Consider the following 16,109-nt stretch of genomic DNA (forward strand, 5'->3'; position numbering starts at 1 on the left):
GCTTATCAAGAGAGATCCCTCTTAAGAAGTTCCTTGTATATATATATATATATATATATATATATATATATATAGGAGGTGCTTCTTAATTAAGGGGATTTATTTTGACAAGCTATCTCACATTGTGAACCAATAATCTGAGCTGTCTAATTTTTAGATGCATATTTAATAATTATCTTTGCAAAATTTAGCGAAATTGGAACTCCTTTGACCATTTGATTATCATCGTGATTATTTTACTGTTTACGAAAATTGTTTACGAAAATATTTTATTCGTCTATTAATTATTAGATCACTAAATGGTTTTCGATTTAATTATTAATTTTTTTTTTGTAAAGATGATCTTTGAGTAGGTACCTAATAAATGGACAATTGAGATCGATCATTAAATTGCATTGAGAATTGGTTCTACGTAACATCCATTTTATTCTTATCAAAAGAACCCTCTAGGATTCGCCTCCTATAGAGATATATGTATGTTGTTGTTTTTCATCATACATAATTATATATATTCTTTAGCACTCAGCAGCAATTTCATTCCTTTTTCTCATCCATGTCTTTTGGGGCTTCGGCTGGCAGTGAAGGAATTTTAAGCTCAATCCATATGCTTTGCATGGGGTTGGGTTTAAAATGAGCCTAAATAGGCCCACCACAGCTGGGCCATCCTGGACTTGAACCAAAGACCTCACCCGTGAAGTAAATCATCGCACTTACGGTCCAACCAATTGGGAGAGAATCAATAGATTTCTTTTCGGGAGCGATTCATCCTTCCCGAACGTAGCATACAACTCTCTGTTGTACTGCTCTCCAAGTGTGCTTGTTCCTCCCTTCTTCCTAACCATGACAAGTCTTTGTGAAATAACTTCGATGAGAAGAAAAAAGAAGGTGTTAAGAGACCCTCCTGACTCAACCCTAGACACTCTAAGATCCTTTTTCAAACCTACTCCCATTTCGAGTCAAGAGATAGATAAATAGACACATCCCATTGCACTGATTGGGGGTGTTCGTAGTGACTGAGGGGGTTGAAGACCAAGAAGTGAGTTATGTATCAGCCAAACATTCTTCTTACGCTAGATCCAATCTCCTGGTCCTGCAGAAAGGTTAAAAAAAAAAAAAAAACAATAATAGGGACTAAGTAGTTGACTTCTTGAAATTGAAGGAAGAAATAAGGGATTGACTTATTGGTTATGACCCGACATGTATGAAAATTAATGAGAAAGTGAAGCTGTTCCTGAATTTAGGAACGAAATTAATAAAGAAGTGCAGTTAAGCACGGAAAACAAGAGAAATATAAGCATCAGACAAACATATTTAATCAAGAAAATGTCGACTAGCTATGGCCTATAGGGCTCATGAGGTATGCATGGCACAGTAATTAATGAGTACGTAAACTATTGTATCCCAAACCTTGGAGCATTGGTGTGGATCTAAACCACTATGACTGTATAGTCTGTAAATGACTCTGTATGGCATTTTATTTAGTTTAGTTCATAAGATTCTGAACCCACCCTACTGGACTTTAGTACGTCTGCAAAAGAATCTAAAACTCAAGGTGACGTAGTTGATGATCGAGAAACTTCCCACAGACAATATATTATAGAGCAAAAGCACAGAAAACTAAGTATGGGAACTCCGAACTCATATATATTATCAAACGCTTTAAAACCAAAGATTACAGAAACAGCTTATATATAACATGCATATACATAATTAGCTAGCTAGGTAGAGATTATAAAGCTCTGAATTCCAATGACTACGTAAGGGTGTACAAGATTTCATCATAATTTTGTGGTGGCCGGCCTAGGTGTTTCTATGAGAGAACAACAACAACAGATATGGGACTATAATTGATTGGCATACATGCAGACACGCAATGAAATGACTATTGAGCAACTTAGGTTTGGCATGCTAGGTGAACCTAATTATATATACACAGTGCAAAGAGTATAAGGCATAATGCACATCATATCATACCTCTGTTTCAATAGCACTGCTAAGGTTTCAAAAGCCTAGCTAGCTCATTAATTAGTCCCCCTTCATATTTTGGGCACATGTATGAGCCAGCTAGTTGGTACGTGATCGAGTCATACATTATACATATCAATTATGAATGTAAGGGAATTTTCTACATTACCGGTGTTGATATCGGCCTTAATTTTGATTTCAGATACACGTTTCATTAGCCACCTTGAAGAATATTATGAATTTGATCATAATTTTGTGCTAGCTTCGCATACATCTTTTAAGACACTCATTGAGTTGTTGGCTAGGCAGACTAAAAGGACCTCCAAGTAGGAGTAAAACTTAAATAAGACTCCGGTGTCTATTTCGATCGATCTCTCTATCTCTAGCCATCACCCTCACCACACTGAGGGTATATACAAATGTGATAAGTAAGTTTCTCTCTCTCAAGGAGGTGAATTGGCTGACTATTTCAAACATGGCGGCCTGAAAACTGAAATTGATGAAAGCCTATTATAAAAAGCAAGCTAGGCTTTTGTACTTGAGCTTTGAGGCTAGTATGCCACATGCAAACATCTAAATTGATAACTATCTATTTATCTAATTTAACATTGTCTCCTCCTCTGGTACATCAAATCTCTATCACTTTTTTTGTTTTTTTTTTTGTTGAGAATAATCTCTATCACTTCCTAATTTCCATGTTCATGTACATTGTACATGACTTTTCTCCTTATCAACTGCACTTTGAGCAAAACGTTAAATTTTCACTACCCCAAAAGCTCCACGTGTCTCTCAAGCTTTTAACCATAGTCATTGATCTTATCGAAAAACAAAAAAGTATAGGGGCAAATTAGACATTCCAATCAAACACTTAAACCTTTGGATCAGTGATTAATATGTACTTGGAACATTGGTATAATCAACGGTAAACCATTACACAAACATTCAAAACCCCAAAATCCCAAATTCTAAATTTTCACCATCTCAAAACACATTAATCCATCTTGTATTATATTAACCATGAACTAATTAATTAATTAATTGATTAACCCAACATTAGCTGAACCTGACTTCACCGGAAAACTGCCATTTCTCGCCGCAAAATTCACTGTTTCTCGTCGGCGATATATCGATCTCTATCAAATTCTCTTCCTCGACGTGAAAATCCAAGCCTCTCTTCGCGCCACCATCCAAAGCAATCTCTATCAGCCCTTCTCTGTCTTCCTCTTCCCACTTGTAGCACCTCTTCTCCGGCGAGTCCCAAGCTTCGGTCGCCGAATCATCGCCGTCGGACGAGCTATCCGAGTCCGACTCCGGGTAATACATAGACAACGAAGGGTGCCTTTCAAGACCCAGAACTCGGTTCTCTTCCTTTTGACTATTCAAATTCGGATCATTCTCATTCAGATCCAGCTCGTCTTCTTCACCTTCGGGCTCTTCGTAAATGACCTCTAGCGGTGCCTTCAGGTTCCACTCGACGAACAAGTCTTCGAAACACAGGTTCGGGTCGAAACCCGTTTCGGGTTCGGAGTCTGTTTCAGATTGGTACCCGAAAAAGCTGTGATCTTCTTCCGTACTATGAGTGAAAGTTGTATCCCTGTTTTCTGTGTTTTCTTTGCTTTCATTGCATTCTCTGCTCTCAATGGTGGTTTTGGACTCTGTAATTTCGACCTGGGAAGAAGGGTTTTCATTTAAATCTTTGTGTTCATCTTCGAATCTTTGAAATGCACCGAGTCGAAGAAGAGTGAGCAAGAGAACTGAAGTTATGATTATCACCGGCGAGAAAACAATTCGGAGAAAATGGTAGGGGAAATATAGGAGAATCAGAGCGTAGAGAGTGACAATGCTTGAAAACAGAGGACTCGAAGAAATTGAAGCCCAAAAGTACTTCATTGTATGCTCAATAAACACTAAGGATGAAATGGAATTCAATTCCCACATCAGACTCAAATTTTCTCCCATGAAGATGTCAATCCCATTAGCCAAACCAAGGTCAAGTAATGGGACTCAAAGCCTGGATTGGATGGGAATAGACATAAAGGCACCAGAGAAGAGTAAAGAGAGAGATGGGCTTGGAAGGATTTGACGGTGGGGGTTACGAGCCTTTAATAAGTCTTTTGGATTCACCATTAATTGATACAAATATTTATAGAATTTTTTTTTAAAAAGTTTTGTTTGTATAATGATTAGATTTTGTTTTTCTTTTATAATTGGTGCATAAGTGATAAAAAAAATAGCAAATTTTTAAAAAGTCAATAAAAATTCTCAATATTACTAATAGGTCGATATAAAATTTCATATCTCATATTAGTCAATAGTATATTTTGAAAAATTACATTTTAGTTAATGATTCATCCCATTTCAATCACTTGATGATGTTATGCATTTTGGTGTATTAGAAAATACTAATTTATCATCCTTTGTTTAATTATTTATAGACGTAAAATTATGACGTTACTTTTAATTTAGTTTAGGGTATAAAAATAGAGTGCATGATATATAAATAGGGTTTAGGGTTTAGAAATAGGGTTTACAGTTTAGAATTAGGATTTCGAAGCTTATGGCCGGAAGCTCAACCCTAAACCGTTTTACTGCGTAGTAGTCTAATACAAATTTAAATATGAATAATAATATATGTTTATTAATTTATTGTAATTCTTTTTTTTTTTTCATTTTAATCAATAGTGACTAAAATAAAATTATGAAAAAATGTATTGATTAAAATTTAATTGTGAAAAGTTTTGTTGACTTATTTGTAATTAGTCCTAAAAAAATGTGATTAAATTTTTAGCTTACAAGTCAAATTATGATATATGTGACTAAATATTATACGTAAATATTGAATTATTTGACATAATTAATTAAATAAATTATATAAAATTTGATTAGTATTTAATACAAATACCAAATGCCATGACAAGAACACAACTCATAAACAAGAATTACCACTTGAGAGATGGGAGAGTGATAGTGGGTGCCATATGGTTGTGTGGTTTGTGTTATGCATTTACAAGGTGACCTTTGTCTCATAAAATCTAGAAATCAACCTTAAAAGATGTTTTAAATTATGTGTGCATTCATATGAGTTTAATGTCACATTCACTTAATAAGCTCTCAGAAGCAGTCATCGGAAACATCAACCAGTCCTCATTCAAAGTTTTAATTAATCATAGGAATTTATTACAGAAAATCGACCACTTTCTGAACTCTCACTAATCTTATAAGAAATTATAAACATTTTGTTTAGTCTTCCTTTACCAGAGGCTGTCCCTTTTTTGGCTGGGCTGGTTTGTCGTCAAGTTCATGAATCAACACCCTTCTTAACTCCTAGACATACACTGATACACGAACTTATAGGAGATTTTGTTTCGATTAATTCGTAAATCGAAACCTTGTGTTTGGTAATAACCCCCATTGCAGTGAGTTCCCAAACAACCAAAAAGAAATTTTCCGTGTAAAAGTTATTAGTATTAAAGTTATTTGATATGGCTAATCAGAGAACCAAAACGAAATCAAGTCTAGCTCAATCCGACTAATTTAGTTAATCGTGAATATTGGTTCGGATGGTTTGGTTATGGTTATCTGGAAACTAAATAACAACTAGACCAAAATATTAAACCCAACTTTGTGAATTTTTTGGATAATGGCCCATTTTAGCTAAAGACTCATTTTGCACACTTCATATGGCTAGATGAAGGCCCATTTTGACAATTTAAATACTTTTCAGAAATTCAAACACAAGTTACACAAGATATACAAGTTCTATAAACTATATATAGTATATAGTATTATGAACTATATAGTATTATAAACTATATACAAAATAAACTATAATAAACATATACAAAATTACAAACAAATATAATAGGAAATTTGATTTACTCTATAATTAATAGGTATTAAAATCATATATAAAACAATTAATATATATTATCAGTGGTGGTTTGGTTCGGTTAAAACTGAAAATTTCCATATTGAAAACCAAAACCAAATCACAAAGTTTGGAAACAAAAAAAAAAAAAGACTAGACCAAACCAATCCAATCTGATTCGAAACTCGTTTTTCAATATTTTTGCACACTCCTACTAAATATTCAGAAACAAGAAGTAATCAACGAAGCATGTGGCCGGTTTAAATTTAACGACAGTGCGTTGAAAACCTGGTAGCCAAATCAGTGCCATTTTGAAAGTATGGCTAAACAAAAGTATGGTTTTAAAAGTTATGTTAAATTGAACATTAAATGTATTGTCCCTCAATAAATCCAAGAAAAATAAAATTGAAATCCACGAAAGTAAGAAAAGTCTCAACATATATGCATTGTACTAATTCTGATTAAAAGTTGTGTAAAGCTAATGACAAACCTGTAACAAGGGTTTAAGAACTAAACATATCAATCTTAATTATAATAGTTAAGAGAACCAATACTGATCCTAATTAAAAAACTAAAACTAAAACACTATAAATTGCCTAAAAATTATGATCATATATATAAACGATCTTATTTGGTTAAAAACTTAACGAGCTCATATGATTTTGTAGTTCCTCTGTCATTTTCTTCCAAATGACATATTATGGCCCAACTGCTGCTCCAAGAGTCCAAGGTACTTCAACTTGAAATATCCAAAAATATCTCATCATTTGTCTATTTAAATATCTATGCACTCTTGTTTCTGATTGTGGATGGCCTTAATTTCTTTGTTTTGCTAAGCATGAATTGACCCATTCTCATCCTACATCACCTAAATGAGAGGATATAAGTTTTTTTTGTAACCATTATTGTTTCGCACTAGAAATATATACCATCAACCCAATTGTGATAAAATCAAGCTGGCTCCTATTAGAAGCATGAGAGATGGTGGCCTGGGGAATAGTGCTAAAATGGACCAAAAGGCATCAAAGTCATATGGCATTCGACTTCCACTTTGCTTATCATACATGTGCTACTGCCTACCGGTAAAGTTATGGTGTCCATGAAAATAGCTTTTTTCACACTGAAAAAGCTAACTGGAGAAAAGAGCTTGATAGAGCAACCAAAAGAAAATGCATGCCTTTTTCGCTTTTCTAACTTCCGGGTTTGGTTAAACTGAAAGGGATAGAAGTCTCTCTCTTTTCCTCTACAATTAGTCAATTATAGTATGCCTCTCTGGACTCGATCTGGGTCTACCACTAAATCCTAGCTTGACTTTCAAGAAAATAATGCAGGGTTATGATTGGATGTGAAAGAACAACCAACCAAATCCATGTTGGGTGAATGCAGAAATATTTCATATTGCTGATGTAAATGAAGGAATTTATTGAACTGTATCTATGAGAGAGAGAGAGAGATAGAGAGAGTTAAGGGGACAAATCCATGTGATTAATGTTCCTCTCTGATTATTAAAATTGATTAGTTATACCAGTTATTAGGAATTAATGCATTTCCTAATACGAGTGAGATGCAATGATGAAAACACAACAACAAAACAATGACACAAAAGCACAAATATTTACACGATTTACTGTTTTAGAATGATGAGCCCACAAATAATTTTGAGAGTAAAAACCTAAAATAAACCTAGTCATTTAAACTGTTGTATAGTCAAGACTTGTTGGAGCGAGCTTAATTAATATAGGTTATACCAGTTGTTAGGAATTAATGCATGTTCCTAATATAGTGAGAAGCAATGATGAAGAAAATAAACACAAGAACTTCGAAAAAAATGACATAATTCACTTATTTAGAATCAGGGCCACAAACAAATCTAAGAATAAAAACCTAACATAAACTAGTAGCTTAACTAGACTTTTGTCTCATCACGATTTGTTCTAGCGAGCTTAATTACCGTATCTTGCCTGAGGGGGTTAGGTGCCCTCAACTCATTTGACATGAGTAGTCCAATTCAAACTAGTTCGCTAGTCACAATGTGCTCATATGCTTGATTTTTCTATTCATTTCATTTCAATTGGTTTCAATCAATGCAGAAGGATTCTAGCATGGAAGGAAAATGAAACGACACTCGAGCTGCTTCTAGACAGGAAACCACGCTATAAAGGCAAAGTTGATGGGCGTTGTTAGTTGTGGCAGACAACGAATCTAACCCACCAATTCATTGTTCAAAGCCAAATGGGTGATAAAACTTTAGGAAGGCTCATCACATGGTTTGGGACCCTTCACTTCTGTGTTCAAAACAAGCCAACTCATTCAGCTTGGTAGCTTGATAGATGCAACTCCCATTTTCTTAGGCATGGAAGCAATGGGCAAATGTATTATGTATAACTATAATGCGACATAGTAGAGTAATTTAGGAATTCTTATTAACCACCACTCAGGATCGGAAACGAAATGGAGAAGAGTGTGGAAAATGGTGTTTGGGAGAAAAGAAAATCTATGCCAGAGAGAATTTCTGAAACCTTTTCTCATTACTGTGATGAACATAAGGCACTGTGATGTCATATTTACACAATGAATAATCTAACTAGTCAGCTGCCAATCAGCTAGAGCCACAAGTGTAGGTAACTTGTAATAAGGATCGATCACACATAAAAATTCGCAGATCACTCAAAAGAGAGATCGTTCAGTCCACGTGTATGACCACCTAAAAGAGGGATTCCTCGTGAAGAAAGTGATGAGCATTTGTTCCGTACTGAATAAGTAAAGTCTTTAATACGGCCATAAATAGCCTTCACATAATACGTGAACTTTTAAGATGAATATTCAATAAAAATATAAGAAGACCGAATATTCAATAAAAAGAAAGCAGGACCGCAAACCAAAGGGAACGATATCCATCCATATTGAGAGAGAATGGTAGATACAGACCGCATATCAGGTAAATAAGACAGGGAACCTACATTTTACCATAGAGGGAGAGTGTAACTGTTGCAACTATGGGCATTCGGAATGTGGTGAAGCACAGAAAGAGGTGGGCATTCTTATGTGCCACAGTGCCAAGACTGTTGTCTAATGCATGTGTATTTCTAACTACCTCTCTATTCTCTACTAGCTACCGATGGAAGCGACCAGCGTGTGAAAACTGGAAAGCTCACACTGTTATGTTATGCAAGCATATTTTCTTCAATTTTTTCTTCTTAGAGGGGGAGGGCCTCCAAATAGGTACCAAAATACAATGTTTCTAGCCCTCCCCTAGATATTGGGAGAGTATTTTGAAAACAAGTTTGCCAAACCAAAAGGAAGTTCACAAAACACAGCCCTTTTAGCTATTTTCTCACAGCAAGCATGGCTACCAAAAGTTTACTGCTAATGAACAGGAGTCATATAACATCCAGTCAGGAAATAATGACACATTTAGCAGAACTAAAATGCTATAATATGCAACCCAATGTTGAATAGGTACAATTAGTTGAAGTCCCTCCCTCTCTCTAATCTTATAAAATTTCATATATCCAGAAAGAAGCAAAGGAGAAATGTTCATATTATCCTATGTAGTCATGGAAGATCATAAACTTCTAATTACAGTATGCGTTAGTTCACAAATCCTAATTTTTCTTCTACTCTTTCTCCTTCCATGAATAGGCCGACTTGAGGGGCAGTCTAAGGCATCAAAAGAATGGCCGTCAAATCTATACAGCAGTCAGTGGTATCTGGGAGCAGGAGGGGCGTACCCTGTAGGATATGGCGTGTAAGCAGGAAAATTTCTGTATTGAGGTCTAGGATCCAGAGTTCCATGTGGTGGACCTGAATTGCCGCAAATCAAAGAATCAGAACAACATGAATCAACAAAAGAAATAGGGGGAAATGTAGCAATGATAAATATAACTGAGCTACCTCCATATGCAGGCAGGGACGGACTAGGAAGAAATGTAGGGGATGGACTAGGAGGAAATGTAGGTGCTCTTGGAGCTTGCGGAGCAGGACGTCTGTTATATCCAGTACCACCAAAATGTCCAGGAGCATTGTCTGTGAATGAAGTCATTGCACTTCCTACTGGTGAGGGTTCAATTATACCACTACCGTAAGGGTTAGTGGCAGCACCAAAAGTGGTACTATTGCCTTCAAAATTTAGGCTGCTGTAGGGTTCACCTGCTCCATAACTCTGATAAGGGCCTGTACCACCCATAGGAAGGCCATTGTAACTGCCAGAGTAGCCAGAGTAAGTCGCATAAGGAGTAACTGCCCTAGGTACAGGTGAACTTTGATTTCCTTGGTACGGTACTGAGAATAATCTTGCACTCCCAACTGGTACAGCTCCCTGACATGTATTCACCTGCGAATTGAAACGTAAGCACACACCTATATGAAACTGATAATATACAACAGATGAAACATAAAGCAGATGGCATAGACATAGATAACAAGGTGAGGGTATGACTGGGAATAAATATATACACACTAAAAGTGATGAATTTCAATTCAGTCATGTCCACCCTCTCCATGGAACAATTTACAAAATATGCAAGGATCTATGAGCAACCTCAACTTACTTGGTTGGGCACTTGATAATTATTGAACTCAGATGGAGGGACAGATGAATAAGAGCCGTTCCAACTTCCAGTGGTAGCTGGATAAAAAGGAAGAACATGAGAACTGTATCCACATAAAATATTTGAATATAAGAATCCAACACCAGTTACACCCATAAAAGGATAGACATGAACATGCTAAAGCTCCTTGATATTGTGGTGATGGATATGGTGAAAAGTTATAAAACGGGCTTCCACTGGAATACGGTGAAGAGTTATTCGAGTTCAAATTAGATTGACATGCAAGTGACTGCTTCATCACATCCAAACATCCCTGTGACTCTTCACTGTTGAGTTCTACAAACATAACCTTATACAAAAAGACAAGAATTAGCCATAATGTAAAAACAGCAACTATAGTGGCATTTTTCAAGTTTTTGAATAACTTACCTGATCAAAATTCTCATCCGAACCACGCATATCCTTGCTGACAGGTAAAACATAATTGGCTGCCAGAAACATAATACGGGTCTCAATAAAACCACAGATATGAAATCAGAAAACAAATTGGTGAAGGAGAACCCATTACCCAACATCTTATTTACTTCCTCAGCAGGTACCTCCTTTCCCATTTCTTCCAATCTTTTCATAGAACGAACCTTCAAATCTTCAGGGCTTGGAAACACCACAACAGCGATCTAAAAACAGAAAATTAAAACAAATAGATCCATAGTGATTAAATAAACTGAATACAGATAACGTATCCTCCAACATAAATTTATCATGGATATGTAGCTACCTTACGGAAGAGAGCGAACGGTCTAAGTTTTCGTTTACGGGCACTCTTGTATACATTTGTCTGATCCAAAATGTAATTGCGTGGAATGTTGGCTGCTCTAGACAAAAGAGTATTGAAAATTTCAGTTGCTCGAGTTATCAGATGATCAAACCGTTCACCATAATTGTTCCTACGCAGAAGCCCTGGCACCTGCACTGAGTTTTACCTCCTGTCAAGCAGCAATGGTGGAAATATACTGAACAACAAAACAAACACCAGTAGAAGATCTACCCGGTGCATATGATGGTGATAATGAAAAATCAAAGAATACCAAACAATCATATACCTTCATCTGATCAAGAACTAAATTTGTCCCAAGCAAAACATAACGCTTCTCAGGGTGCTCTTTCACCCACTTCTCTGCCCAAGTTGTTTTGCCAGACGCAGGCAAACCCACCATCATCATCACTTCACAAACCCTCGGGTCCGAAAAAGCGGGTCCCATTATTGAATTCCCATCCTCAAGGGCACAATCCCAAGGCTTAAAACCCTCTTCAGGAACAAGTCCATCTTCAACACTGAACTGCAATTTGACCCCCACATTTTTCAGCAAAACATGTGGGAAAACCGCTGATTCCCACTGCAGCTTTCTTATTGGAGAATCCACCACTGCAAGACGCATAGGACCAGCATCAAATTTATTCGCCGTACCAAGCCATTTCCCATTCTTAGAGAAACCAATGGAAGCAAAGGGTTTCTCTTCAAGGTTGACAGCACAAACAATTGTATCCCCAACTCCAAACTTTTCACCATAACCTGTAAATCTTCCAGCATTTGAGAACTTCCCTGTTCCTCCATACCCAAAGCTGTGCTCTGTTTCCCCAAGCTTTCCCACTGCATCATCCCCTCTAGAAATTCCAAGCCGGCACAGATGTTGCTGATCAGGAGCAGTGTCCTCCATATCTACAGACTGAAAAGACACAATCTTGCAACCAAAACAGTACTTCCCTCCATTAATACCGGCATTCGCTCGAGCTCCGGACCAGCAATAAGCAAAACCCTGCTCGTAAAGTGCAGATCCTAGAAGCCCATTGCCTCCAATATTAAAATCTTCAAACATGACAACAATACATATCATTAATCACATCATCAATCACATCATTAATCACAGCATTAATCACATAATGTACATATAGTAGTACTATATTGGTTTTGGTTTAGGGTTAGGGTTTCATCCTACTTAACAAAAATCTTAAATTCCAATGACAATCCACGAAATTCAAATACCTACCTATGGCGCAATCGGCGGGGTTGAGAGCCACGAAATGCTTCTGCTTTGGTTCTGAAAAATACGACACGTCGTAGTTGGACTTGGCCTTCTTAGAGGCCTCAGGTTCGTCTTCACTGGGACCTTCGCGTTTCGTTGGAGCCATGGGAAAGAGAAGAGAAACTGTACGGAGAGGACAGAGGGATATAGAACGCGCCAAGTGAAACGGCTACGAAATTTGGGCAATTGGCTACCACTATTGGGCTTTATATACTGGGACGGTGGACTTACAACTTACAAGGACCAAATTTGAAACCGACTTATGGTTTTGGGTTTTGTCCAAAATTGGGATTTGTGAACTGGACAACGTAGGACATATGGGCCTTGTATTCATATTTGTATCAACTATCAAGTATTTCATTTATGTGTTTATTTATTTTGAAATGAGACTGAGAGTAATAAGGCTCATATAATGATCCAAAAGTCCACTATATCAATGCAAACTTAATGCTAAATATTTAAACCCGGTCCGCTTGATAAAATTATGTTGCTCTTGTTATTGTCCGTGTATTAACATTCTACAATAAATGGTAGGGAGGCTCTGAAGGCTTTCTAAGACATCGCTCGCACAAGGAACTTCAAAGCCATCCCAGCTTGCGTAGTCCCTTTTGGGCTAAAAAGTCCCTTAGCTGTGGAATCCCTTTTGTCTTGATTTAGGGGAATAGGCGTCTAAATGTGCCAAGGGTTGATCATAATTCATAAACTAGGGACGATGAAGGAATTTCCAGTGGGGAACCCGCTCATACTCAAAGGTTGGCACGCTGCTGTGTCTAGCCCGACAATCCGATTGGGGGTCAGAACATCCATAGTACTTGCAGCCCCACGAACTTCATATTCATCATTTTGAGTCGTTCGAACGCTCAATGTGAGCCGTTTGAACGATCAATATAAAACACTTAAAAATGGATTAGGTTTAACTGCTTAAATGCAATTGCACGAAATGAACATGAGACAAGCTGTAATCTTTAGAAGTCGTAGGTTGAATTCTTATAGGTATTTTAAGGTCTTATTTCCAAACAAGAGAGTGAGACATATAGATCGTTATCAAAATGTGAAATCTTTTGATAGAATATATATGTCGAGCATATGACGAAATTCCTTCGATTAACTACAGCCAACAAAACTCGATTCCTTTGAGAAGGCAGAGAAGAGGACAACAGTTGAAGTCAAGCTGATAATCAATTCTGCTTCCTTTTTTCTGGATTTGGATGCTTAACTTATGAACTCTAAAGGAAATGTTAACCAAAATAAATGCTACATATTAATCGCATACGTTATGGAATCAGACTGAAATTCCACATATAACCACATAAGCATTACAGAAATACAAGAGGGGCGCCCAGCACTACTTTACCAGAATGGCATTTACAGAAAAAATTAATTTTAACAGCTATAATTTAGGCAATCTACACTTAAACTGGTACAGCTGGTATGGCAACTACTCTTGGCCATTGAAACCTTACCAAGTTTGCAAGTGTGATGAAACATAAACCCACCAATTACTCTCAATAAGAAGATCTTCAATTGATTCTGTCCCCAAAATTTCTCATACTGTCATTAAAATTTTCAACTCAAAGTCTGAAACGTTGAAATGCTGCTTCTCAATTATTAGATGTAAATGCGTATGAATATAGATAATTTGATATGCTAAATTTGGGTTTCGAATGCGCAAGGATGTACCCTCCAAAGCTTTGTGCATTTGCACAAGCTCAAAGTGCTAACTACAGTTGTGAAATCAATCCATGAAAAATCATAGAACTAAAAAGAAAATCAATATAGTAGAAGTGTAAAACAGAGAAGAAACACAGAACAAGTGCATGGAAACATTATTGCTTTCATTGAAACTCAAAAGGTTCAGAAACAATCGTACATTCTCCATTTTATTATCAAGTGGGAAAGGGCAAAAGATTAGCCCTTCACAAAAGAACATGGATAGTGGAAAATCTCCTTCTTTCTCTCTCAAACTCCATGTACAAAGAGAGACAAACAAGCAAGTTACTAACTTCAATGATGGATTTGAAGAAACTGCTTGTAACAATTTCTCTATATGTACACTACAACTACTCCAACACCCTCTCTTTAGCTCTTTGGGGCCTAACCAACCAAATCTACAACAACAATCACAATTACAAATTTCTATTTACAAAACCCACATTGCATACTCAATTATCTGCTTCCATGAACAGCCCTTTTTTGGGTCCCTGCTCCTCATCCACTGAAGCAAACAAGTCAAACAAGTCCACGGATATCTCCTCCAGCTTCTTCCGGCTCGGCATTGTCCTGTGAAGCCTCGTCTGTCTCGGAGCATTGGGAGCTTCCATCTCATCGGCATCATTATCCAAAAAGTGAATCGAAGTTCGAAAAGCAGGGACCTTTGAAGGTGTGCTATAAGCAAAATGCCACTGCTTCGCAATCAGAGTCTGCAATCACACAAAATGCAGATCAAAACCCATCCCAATTTCCAAAACAGATTAAAATCAATCAATGAAGTAAACTATATATACTTACTGCTTCTCTAATCACTTTTGAAACGTGGATAAGCTGTTTCAAATCCTCATGATCAACCCCACACAAAATCCTAATCTGCAATGCAAAAAAAAAACCCACATTTGTATCCGATTAATAACAAATTCAATCAAAAGTCAAAACAGATTCACAAACTATACATTTCTGTATTGATTTCAATTAAAAGCTTGGAAATTTGGGACTAACCAGAATCTCCTGAGGCAGAGCTTCGAGCGGAGAAGAAGTTTCAGAGCCCCAAATCATTCTCCCACTGCGCTGCTTCTTCAATGGAGTCTTGGGGCACAAGTCGTAAGTAGGTGAAGAAGAAGCCTCGCCGCCATTACTCGAAATCACAACCCTCTTCCTCCCCAAAGCTCGCGTGTACCTCACAAACCCTAACCCCAACCCCTCTTCAGCCACCAACCCACCGCGCTTCGATTTCAAGCAACTCCCCCCGCATTTCTTTCCCAAAGCCATTTCTCCAATCACTCCAAAAATCAAATCAAACTTGATACTAAATCCCTATCCAAAAAAAAAAAATCACAAACAAGATTGAATCAATTAGCATCTAGCAAGCAACAAAAAAAACAGAAAATAAAACAATTTTCAACACCCATTTACGAAAACTAAAATGCATAAAACCCCCAAAAACCCAAGAGCAAAGAGAGTAAGAAACCTGTGCTGGACCGAACACTAGATTCGAGAGGTCTGTTTATAAAATCGTGTTTTGCTCTGTGTGTGTGTGTTTGCTGTGGAAACGGAAACAAGAAGAGAATCGAGCGATTCAGTTTTGTGCTGGGTACGCTAATTGGGTTTTATATATGGGAGCGAAAAGATAGCTTTTTGAAAACAGTGAAAAATGGTAATATCTACGCGCTTTGCGGAATCTCCTCGAATGTTCTGGGAAATAATCTTGCGCCAGTGTAATTTATCCTTTTGGCAGTTAAAATAAAAAATGGAGGTAAACTAGCCGTTTGAGTGGGACACGTGGCGGGAAACGAGGGCAGGTAGGCTGCAGCACGTGTGCTGCAGGGTGATATGGTCGGTCCGAGTCGGCTGTGTCTGTACTACAGCTTGCTCAACACGTCGTATTCGTGTTCCGTGGGCTAGGGGTCTGCTTCGGGGTTTTGCTACAGT

The 16,109-nt window shown here is 37.2% G+C and overlaps 3 protein-coding genes across 3 annotated transcripts; all 3 read right to left on the bottom strand.

Annotated features, from left to right (window-relative positions):
- Positions 1–2,859: 2,859 nt before the first annotated feature.
- Positions 2,860–4,059, bottom strand: LOC147298734 (uncharacterized). Its single transcript, XM_086229381.1, has one exon. It carries the CDS (start codon positions 3,922–3,924, stop codon positions 3,019–3,021), a length of 906 nt encoding a protein of 301 aa, XP_086085507.1. The 5' UTR covers positions 3,925–4,059; the 3' UTR covers positions 2,860–3,018.
- A 5,135-nt stretch (positions 4,060–9,194) lies between these two features.
- LOC147298735 (uncharacterized) lies at positions 9,195–12,627 on the bottom strand. The gene is made up of 9 exons (XM_086228218.1): positions 12,432–12,627; positions 11,487–12,250; positions 11,162–11,350; positions 10,952–11,060; positions 10,813–10,871; positions 10,558–10,732; positions 10,384–10,460; positions 9,728–10,166; positions 9,195–9,637 (listed from the first exon to the last, which is right to left on the bottom strand). The coding sequence occupies exons 1-9, from the start codon at positions 12,571–12,573 to the stop codon at positions 9,534–9,536; spliced, it is 2,058 nt and encodes a 685-aa protein (XP_086084344.1). The 5' UTR covers positions 12,574–12,627; the 3' UTR covers positions 9,195–9,533.
- A 1,654-nt stretch (positions 12,628–14,281) lies between these two features.
- Positions 14,282–15,806, bottom strand: LOC147298736 (F-box protein At4g05010-like). Its single transcript, XM_086255318.1, has 4 exons — positions 15,649–15,806; positions 15,180–15,494; positions 14,976–15,050; positions 14,282–14,887 (listed from the first exon to the last, which is right to left on the bottom strand). The coding sequence occupies exons 2-4, from the start codon at positions 15,447–15,449 to the stop codon at positions 14,630–14,632; spliced, it is 603 nt and encodes a 200-aa protein (XP_086111444.1). The 5' UTR covers positions 15,450–15,494; positions 15,649–15,806; the 3' UTR covers positions 14,282–14,629.
- Between the last annotated feature and the right edge of the window lie 303 nt (positions 15,807–16,109).

This window comes from Dryas octopetala, chromosome 1 (genome assembly GCF_963921425.1).
Source record: "Dryas octopetala chromosome 1, drDryOcto1.1, whole genome shotgun sequence".
Classification (NCBI taxonomy): Eukaryota; Viridiplantae; Streptophyta; class Magnoliopsida; order Rosales; family Rosaceae; genus Dryas; species Dryas octopetala.

Coding starts and splice junctions, on each gene's coding strand:
- LOC147298734 (XM_086229381.1), bottom strand. CDS start 3,924: ATGGGAGAAAATTTGAGTCTGATGTGGGAATTGAATTCCATTTCATCC.
- LOC147298735 (XM_086228218.1), bottom strand. CDS start 12,573: ATGGCTCCAACGAAACGCGAAGGTCCCAGTGAAGACGAACCTGAGGCC. Junction 10,872..10,951: donor GGAAGTAAATAAGATGTTGG/GTAATGGGTTCT, acceptor TGTTTCTGGCAG/CCAATTATGTTTTACCTGTC. Junction 9,638..9,727: donor GTCCCTGCCTGCATATGGAG/GTAGCTCAGTTA, acceptor GCGGCAATTCAG/GTCCACCACATGGAACTCTG.
- LOC147298736 (XM_086255318.1), bottom strand. CDS start 15,449: ATGGCTTTGGGAAAGAAATGCGGGGGGAGTTGCTTGAAATCGAAGCGC. Junction 15,051..15,179: donor CTCTGCCTCAGGAGATTCTG/GTTAGTCCCAAA, acceptor TTTGCATTGCAG/ATTAGGATTTTGTGTGGGGT. Junction 14,888..14,975: donor CAAAAGTGATTAGAGAAGCA/GTAAGTATATAT, acceptor GTGTGATTGCAG/ACTCTGATTGCGAAGCAGTG.